The sequence below is a fragment of the Salpingoeca rosetta genome (assembly GCF_000188695.1).
Source record: "Salpingoeca rosetta unplaced genomic scaffold supercont1.1, whole genome shotgun sequence".
NCBI lineage: Eukaryota > Choanoflagellata > Craspedida > Salpingoecidae > Salpingoeca > Salpingoeca rosetta.
This window is the reverse complement of record NW_004457740.1, coordinates 629,100-637,768: the sequence shown is the minus strand read 5'-3', so window position 1 is coordinate 637,768 and position 8,669 is coordinate 629,100. Positions and strand designations below refer to the sequence as shown.

At 55.3% G+C, this 8,669-nt stretch overlaps 3 protein-coding genes across 3 annotated transcripts in view; 1 reads left to right on the top strand and 2 right to left on the bottom strand.

Annotated features, from left to right (window-relative positions):
- The window catches only part of PTSG_00134 (uncharacterized protein), a gene marked incomplete at both ends in the record, with an annotated part of 3,634 nt that extends 1,662 nt beyond the window's left edge, over nucleotides 1-1,972 (bottom strand). Inside the window, 7 exons of the mRNA XM_004998632.1 lie at nucleotides 144-264; nucleotides 519-570; nucleotides 812-905; nucleotides 1,081-1,162; nucleotides 1,359-1,512; nucleotides 1,697-1,741; nucleotides 1,903-1,972. Coding sequence (XP_004998689.1) covers nucleotides 144-264; nucleotides 519-570; nucleotides 812-905; nucleotides 1,081-1,162; nucleotides 1,359-1,512; nucleotides 1,697-1,741; nucleotides 1,903-1,972 — 618 coding nt within the window. The remainder of the gene's footprint in view (nucleotides 1-143; nucleotides 265-518; nucleotides 571-811; nucleotides 906-1,080; nucleotides 1,163-1,358; nucleotides 1,513-1,696; nucleotides 1,742-1,902) is intronic.
- Nucleotides 1,973-2,219: 247 nt separating this feature from the next.
- PTSG_00133 (uncharacterized protein) lies at nucleotides 2,220-5,559 on the top strand. The gene is made up of 9 exons (XM_004998631.1): nucleotides 2,220-2,480; nucleotides 2,735-2,821; nucleotides 3,030-3,143; nucleotides 3,314-3,397; nucleotides 3,722-3,910; nucleotides 4,179-4,553; nucleotides 4,752-4,871; nucleotides 5,178-5,305; nucleotides 5,448-5,559. The coding sequence occupies exons 1-9, from the start codon at nucleotides 2,385-2,387 to the stop codon at nucleotides 5,503-5,505; spliced, it is 1,251 nt and encodes a 416-aa protein (XP_004998688.1). The 5' UTR covers nucleotides 2,220-2,384; the 3' UTR covers nucleotides 5,506-5,559.
- Nucleotides 5,560-5,820: 261 nt separating this feature from the next.
- Nucleotides 5,821-8,645, bottom strand: PTSG_00132 (uncharacterized protein). Its single transcript, XM_004998630.1, has 5 exons — nucleotides 8,467-8,645; nucleotides 7,200-8,218; nucleotides 6,717-7,018; nucleotides 6,408-6,567; nucleotides 5,821-6,131 (listed from the first exon to the last, which is right to left on the bottom strand). Exons 1-5 carry the CDS (start codon nucleotides 8,502-8,504, stop codon nucleotides 6,067-6,069), a joined length of 1,584 nt encoding a protein of 527 aa, XP_004998687.1. The 5' UTR covers nucleotides 8,505-8,645; the 3' UTR covers nucleotides 5,821-6,066.
- Nucleotides 8,646-8,669: the final 24 nt, after the last annotated feature.

Here is an 8,669-nt window from a genome sequence, read left to right as displayed (position 1 = left end):
GCAAAGAAAAGAAACACACACACACACACACAAGCACACACAAGCACACACAAGCACACACAAGCACACACACACACACACACACACACACACACACACACACACACACACACACACACACACACAAGCACAAGCAACCACACCTCGGAGGTCCATGGGAAAAAGTATTCGAGGACGAGGATGATGGTGGCGAGGGCAGCGGACATGCTGGCAAACAGCACGGGCGCAGACACACCGGCCACTTGGTCCAAGAACACCTTCGACCTGCTCATATTGGCAGTGAATGGTGCGTGGTGTGAGGGGCGTGGCGCGATGTGTGGTGTGATGGGAAGGAAGAGTGTCAGGCGCACAAGGAAGCAAACAGCGCTGTGGGCTGCAGCCTGTGGACATGGCAAACATGCAATGCATGCGTGCATGCAAGCATTTGTGTGTGTGTGTGTGTGTATGTGTGTGCGTGTGTGTGTGTGTGTGTGTGTGTGTGTGTGTGTGTGTGTACACGTGTGGTTGTGTGCACGTGCCTTGGATGGTGGGCGGGGCGGTGGAAAAACTTCACGACAAAGTCATGGACAGCTGTTTGAGACAGATGAAGAAAAAGGTGAAACGAAGTGATTTGAGGAGAAAGGGCGTGGAAACGAGCGATACTGAGATGTATGCATGCGCAACAAGCAGGCCGCTCAACAGCACAACAGTACAGTCTTGCGCAAACACACACACTCACACACAAATGCACACAGGTCCACAAGTGCAAGCACAAAAGCTGCACTCACGATCACCTGCACACGAGTATACACACACACGCGCGCCAACGTACATGCGTAGATGTAGGTGCCGAAGAGGAGGCCGCCGATGGTGAAGGCGGCGTTGGGGACCATACTGCCGGCCTGAATGATCACCATCCCTGGGCACTGCAGTTGGCGGAGGAAAGAGGCAGCAGCAGCAACATGCATATAACATTGAGAATGACACGTGAGCGGCGCGGGAAGAGCATTCAGTGTGTCCTCTGCCCCATCACACACATACACACACATATACATACACATACACACACACACACAAGCGCTTGCTTGCTGGCAATCGTACCGCGCCGGCAACGGTCATGCCTGCGCCGAGCATGGCGGCTCCGATGGCGGTGTCGAACAGACCACGTCGGTACACGCAGCAGCTGTTTGCCATGAGGACAAGCCAAGCAGAGAAAGGCAAAGGGGAAGAAAGGAACACCGCCATCATGCGAGGTGAGCAACAACACCACTCAAGTTGTTGCAGTTGCAACCAACACACACACACACACACACACACACAATACCAGACATGTGAACTGGCGCCGTGTGTGTGGAAGGAGGCGCGAGAGTAGTACGTACGCGTATTCTTCGCGGGCCTTGTGCAGCTTCTTGGGGGCGAGGAACGACAGGGCGAGGAAACCGAGCTGGCCAGCAACAACCGCCGACAAGAACATCTTCACCATGATAAACCTGGAGAACACCATCTGATCACGAATCACCATGGGCTCAAACACTGCAAATGTGTTGTGTGTGTGTGTGTGTGTGAGGGGAGAGCACGTGCAACGTCAGCACCCACATTCGTGTCCTGTCCAAAATCCTTCCCTCTCGCCCCTCCATCCCATCCACAGCCAGCGCAGCGGGGCCAGGCCCCTCTTTACCACACTGACACGTTTCCCCCTTAAAATCATCATCGTTACCTCGAGCCTTCTCCATGGCAATGCCGAAGAAGATGCCCATCACCCCTGTTAAAGAAACAACCAGCGTTGCGCACACGCGTGCACCGTTGAGCACAGGCGAGTCAAACAAGCACGTAGCCATCACAGCCACCACAACAGCTGCCACAGCCGCCACCATGGCACCCTCACAACGCACACCACCCACGACACGCAACAAGCCTGCTTGCCTGATGCCGCAATGGCGATGGGGCGAAAGAGGCCATTGCTGCTCGTCGGCTTCTTCACTTTGTCCGACATGACGATGGCTGGCTGTTCCTGTGTGCAGGTGTATGTGTGTGAAGTGGAAACGTGTGTGTTGCTGTTGAACTGCTGAAGAGTCGTGGTGTATGAGAAATGATGACGGCGATGCTGGGAGTTGGTTGCAGTGGTCCGCCAGCTGAAGCAAGAAGGCAAGCAAGCAAGAAGGTGAGCAGAACGAAGCAATGACGACCACAGAACCAGAACGTATTAGCTGCTGTTAGACTGAATTCAGTGATTGATTGATGTGTCTCTCTGCAACACCACAAAGTGCATACGACAGTTTTGCTGGCGGTTGCTGCTTCGTTCGTGTGTTTTTGTGTGTGTTGTGTGTTGTCTTGAACCCACCACCACACCAACCCTTCTTGCTTCTTGCTTGTCTCGTCTTCTCGCATCGCATCAGCTCTCATCCATGAGTGAAGGGGGTGGAAGCGCACGCCGAGTGCGCGAGGGCGTATCTCGCTCGTACGCAACTGAAAACAAGGCACTGGACGCCCTCGGCGAAGAGGTGGGCAACCACCAAACAACCCCACAGCATTCCACCCACCAATCAAACCTATTACACCAACAACAACACCAACAACAACAACATCATCAACACCAACAACAACAACAACAAAGCCCGTGAACTGCCACTTGCTTGCTTGTCATGACAATGTACTAGCTTGCTTGATCCCGTTGGGCTGCTCTTCCTTATCACCAATTGCCTCTTCTTCTTGTCACCCCATTTCACCTCTCGCCTCGTCTTGCCATCTTGCGCAGGCGGAAGCACGGGCGAGGGAGAGGCGACGAAAGCGCGAGGAAGCGCGCGCCTTGCGACTCCAGCAGAAACTCAACGAGGCAGCACAGGTTGGCGTGGCACTAGAAGCAGCAGTGCTGGTGCTGGTGCTGGTGTGTTGGCTGGTGGTTGTTGTGGTATTTGCTGCAGAATGTTCGTCGACGGCAGTGCACGCAGGCCAGCTTTGTCCTTGCTCACGCACCACCGCAACTCATGGGCTATGCCTGCGATCAACACGTTGTACTTGACCCTGGTACATCCGCTTCCCCTTGCTGACAGGAGCAACGCAGCAAAGAGGACTCAGAGTACAGGAAGGCTTTGGAGGACGCCAAGCAGAAGGCGAAGCAGCGCAGGGAAAAGTCCCAGCGTGAACAGCAGCGCTCGTCAGAGAAGGTGGCGTGCTGCTTGGCCATGTTGTTCCTGTGGACATGTCCACTGCTACGGCATTGTTGTTTGGAGATGGCCACCTGTAACAATCTACATGCGGGTGCACATGCAAATATCAACTGCGCGCACGAGAATGCCACTTGACTCACGCTGATGCGGCGACTTTGTTGGGATAGAGTGTCACCGAGACGCTGGAGGAAGTGGATGATCTCTGCAAGACCGTGTTGGGTGGTCCAGATCGCGACAACGAAAGCGTTTTGGTGCGTGTGCGTCTTTTGTGTGTGTGTGTGTGTGTGTGTGTGTGTGTGTGTGTGTGTGTGTGTGTGTGTGTGTGCGTGAGAGTGAGAGAGAGTGTGTGTGTGTGTGTTTGCGTTTGTCTGTCTGTCTGTTGCAGTGCCGATTGGCACGTGTGCGATCCTCACCCAAGAATTTTTCCTTGTCGGTTGGAGTATCGGTCAACTCCAGCGACCATCACAACACAAGCACACGCACACACTCTCTTTCTCTCCCGCTCACACACACACACACGTGCATGCACATGCCACCACCAACTGCCTCCTCCGTGCATTGTGATTTCTGTGTAGGCCCTGCACGAGCGCGTACGGCTGCTTGCGTCGCATCTGCGCGACACGCTGCTGCACGTGAACAGATTACAGAACCACAAGATCACGGTGCAGTACGACCGGGAGAAGCTGCGCGACAGAATCAACGACCTGGAGGAAGACCTTGCAGAGGCGCGCGTCAGCATTCGCCAGCACAAGGACGCTGCCACGGTCCGCTCTTGCAACAGCTGTGGTGGTGGTGGTGGTGGTGGTGGTGGTTGGTTGGTATGGGAGACAACGAAAAGTATGGGAATGACCTGCGCATGGCTCTATCACACACACACACACATACTCGCTCGCTCACAAACACACACGCACGAACACACACACGAACACACAAACACACACACACACACACACGCACACACACACACACACACACACACACACACACACACACACACACACACACACACACACACACACACACCGGAGACAGGCTGAGCGGGCGGCGACGTCGCGGCAGGCAACACGGATTGCAGAGCTGAAGAGCGAGTTGGAGGAGGCCATAAGCAACAACATCAAGCAGGGCAAGCAAGAACACAGTGCACCTGAAGATGGTGGTGGGTCAAGAAGGGGCAGTGCAACGCTGAGTGATGGCGACAACAACGACGGTGTTGATGGCGACAAATTGCCTGCAAGCAACGGACCTTCGTCACACGACGCAGCGCACGCAGAGGAGACAGCGCGCCTTGAAGGCGTGATTGCGGAGTTGCGAGACGAGGTGCAGACGCTGCAAGACGAGAACGAGGAGCTGAAGAAGGCGCTTGAGGGCGAACGCCAGCGTCGGTCATCCGCAGACAATGCGACGGAGGTGCGACGTGTTTTGAGGAGAGGGGGCTTGTGCTGGTGTGCACACGGCTATTCATGTTGTTCCTGTGTGTGTGTGTGTGTGTGTGTGTGTGTGTGTGTGTGTGTGTGTGTGTGTGTCGGTTCGCGTGACATGACCACCAGCTCACACCTCTTCCACCGTTGCCTTCATGTGTGTTTGTGTGCGTGCGGATACCACTAGGGCGAGGGCGACCTCGACTCGTCCCTGGACCTGACGACAACGGATCCCGCCGCCGCCGCCAACCGCATCCGCCACCTGGAGCGCCAGAACAAGCGCCTCAAGGCCGAGCTGAAGGAGCTGGTGCGCTACGTTTGTTTGTTTCCTTAGTTTCGTTTCGTTTGTTTCGTTTGATTGCTTCGTGTGTGTGCGGGTATATTTTCGTTTGCTTGTTTGTTTGTTTGTTTGTTTGTTTGTTTGTTTGTTTGTTTGTTTGTTTGTTTGTTTGTTTGTTTGTTTGTTTGTTTGTTTGTTTGTTTGTTTGCTTGTGCACGAGTGCCTTCCGCTGCGAGAGCGATTGCGCTGTCCGCGCGTCACGGGATTGCTCCAGGATGTCATCCACAACAACCATAGCTCACCCCGCCTCACGCACTTTTTTCTTCGTGGCAGGAGTCTATGGAGGAGGACCAGCGGAGCGAGAACAAGAAGTTAAAACGCCAGATGCGCAATTTGGAGGCCGACAAGGAGTCCTTGGAGGAGCTTATCAAGGCAAAGGACGAGCAACTGAAGAAACTCAGGTGCGCTCCCTGCCTGTCCCTGCGCCATGGGCCGTGTTTCCGCTATTTGCGACAGTCTCACTGTGTGACCTTGTCACTCACACACACACACACACACACACATACACACACACACGCACACACACACACATGCATACTGCAGGGATCGTCGTCGTCAACACTTGGGGGCGCTTGCAACCGCAAGCATTGATGAGGTCTAAACGTCTTGTTCCGGACAGGTTGATGTGTGTGTGTGTGTGTGTGTGTATGTCGTGCCCGGTTGATCGTCTCTGTGGTTTCGTTGAGTTGTGCATATGAGCGCATGTTTAGCGTTGATGATGGGAGATCTGTTGTTTCTACTGGATGATGATGGGTGGGAGTCGCTGTGTTCTTTGCTCGTGTCCTTGTCGTTGTTGATTGCGCATCTTGCTTCGTTCCGCACACGTTGCTTGTCATTTCATTACACCAATGTGCCATCGTTGGGCCTTGATACAATGTGATGTGATCTCAACGACACACACTCACACACGCACACGAGGTTGAGCTGGTGCACACAGATTTATTGGGTAGGAGGTTTGCGCAAGCGGTGTGAGATGGAAGCAAGGGTGCATTCACCACGGCGTTTGTAGGAGTTTTGTCGTTCAACAAGCAGTGCTTCGCGGCAAGTGCACAAAGCCGCTGCAGACACTTCTAGGAGGATGAACAACACACACGCACACAAACACACAAACACACACACACACACTCACACACACACAAACACGGGTTGGTTTCTCAGGCGCTTAGGCCAGGAGTGCGGCGACAACGGCGGCAGCAACAAAGGCAACGATGCCAGACACGGACGTGGCTGTTGAGAGCGGAAGCGAGCACGGGCAAAGGGTTGTGACTGGGTGAGTAGGTAGCAGCATTAGAGTGAAACACTGGGTGATGCAACACGGCGACCCAGCGATTCACACACGCACGCACGCACGCACGCAGGCACACACGCACTCACGTACGCACTCACGTACGCACACACACACACACACACACACACACACACACACAAACACACGCACACACACACACACACACACACACACACACACACACACACACACACACGCACGAGCGGTTCACCGACCTGAGCTGCTGGCGAGGGAGGAGGGGGCCTCCGTGGCAGAAGCGGCCTCCGTGATGCCCGTCACGTTCTGGGCGCGGCACAGGCTCTCGAGCTGGGCAACAAAGTTGTCAGCGTCAATGCCGTTGTCATCATCATCGCTACTAAACAGGGTGGGGTGTTCCTGTGTCATGGTACAGTGAAGAGAGAAAGGTGACACGGTGAGCTTTGTTCGGTGCAAGTCGACTGTTCAGTCAATGTGCTGTGGTTAGCGTGTCGGCAGATAGTGGCGTGCACACAAGGTGGAAGGCAATTTGATCGTGTCGAACGTACGGTAACGGCAGCACGGAAGGTGCCGAGGCATGCGCCATAGCCAATGATGGCGCGGCAGTCATCCGCTGTGACGTTGCCAGGGCTTGACAAGGCTCGGTCGAGGTAGGGCACCATCTTGCCGCAGTACTGCTTGTTGCTGCTGGACTTGGTGCAGACGGCGCCTGCCAGCGGCATGAATTCGCGCACGTCCTCAATGCCGGAAATGAGGTCGCCATCATCGCCGTCGTCGTAGTCGTCCTGGTCATCTTCGAAAAAGGACGCAAGGTCGTCGTCATCGTCTGCCGGGAGAGCGGCGAGGCAACCTGCAACACCAGCATGTCGGATTCGGAGTGTTCGTGGTGTGTTGTGCGTGAGAGATAGGAGGGTACACAGCATTCACATGAGCAGATGGCAGTGTGTCGACACATGGCAAACGAAAGCAGGAGCATTCGAGCTTTCACGTACACACGCATACGCAGTAAACACGCACACGCACACACGCACCAGCTTCATCGAGGATTGAGACACCGCGGAAGAACTGGCTGATGCAGCGGTTGCCACACATAGTGTCAATGGACGCCGAGTCCTCAAAGTCGAACTCAAAGTCTGGGACTTCACCCTCGGTCAAGCACTTGACGAGGTCCGTGGTGAGTGCCTTGTTAAGGGGATCACGGCACTGCGCGCCAAGCTGCGTCACGAGGAATTCGATTGCAAAGGTGCGGTAGGCGCCAGCATCCATGCCGGGGAAGAGGCCGCCAAAGTCGTCATCACCGAAGCCGCTCTCGGGCACGTCGCCGCACGTGAACTTGAGGACATCGTTCTTGCTGCACGCGCAGCCTCGGCCAACAACAAACGTGCAGGAGTCGCAGTGGGGGCACCCGGTGTAGCAGTCCCCTGCGCCCGAGATTGTGGAGGGGCACTGGTTCATGTGAACGGCGGGAGCATCGATGGAGCAGACGGACACGTCCTCGGTGCTATTGCCGCTGCACAGGCAACCGAAGTTGGGCATGAATTCACAGAATTCGCAGCTTCCATCCGGGCACATTGCAGCCCGGCAGCTGCTCTGGTCAACGACGCTGCTCGGGCAAGGGTCGGAATACGCGATGTCATCATCATGGCCACCAAAGAAGTCATCGTCCATGGAGTACACTGGTTGGCAGCCAAACTCGGGATCAGCGTCGTTCTGCGACATGATGCAGAAACAGGTCGGGCCCGCAGGGGTGTCCATGTAGAAGCACGAGAAGCAAGACGGGCACTGTGCGTCGCAGCTCGCCTGGTCAAGGATGGTGTTGGGGCACTCGGGGTAGGACGGAGAGTCGTTCATTGGTTCATCGTCGTTGTATGCCGGCTCGCAGGCGTACGTTGGCTCGTTGTTCGTGAGCTCGCCGCAGTGGCAGGCGCTCTGACCGTTGAACTGCTGAAATGAACAAAAGCTGCACGTCGGACACTTGGCTTCGCAGCTTGCTTGGTCGACCACATCACTCGGGCACTCGGGATAGGGGGTGCCTTGGGCAGAGGCAACCCTGCACGTTTGTGGGACAAAACAGAGAGCATGAGTGTGTGTATGCAAGTGAGTGTGTATTCGTGTGTGTTTGAGTGGGCGCTTGAGAAAGCAAAGTCACATCATTCGCCAACAACTCACGTGGAAGTAGCTGCCAGCAAACAACCTCCAGGGTCACAACCACGATGCAGCGACAGCAAGAAAGCGCCCCCCCCCAACACACACACACCCTTACACCTCTCTCCCACACCCTTGTTCTTCTTGACTCACGCCAGGGCCAAGACGGCGGCGGCAATAAGGAACTTCATGGCTGCGACTCTGGTTCGCGAGGGGGGAGAGTTGAGGGTAGAAGTGGTTGTGGGTAAATGACCACGCGCCACACAGCGAACCAACTGCTGCCACTGCTGCTGTGCGTTATTCTCTGTGCTTCGAAAAGAAAACGGTCACGCCCCCTTCTCCCAAACTCACCCAAC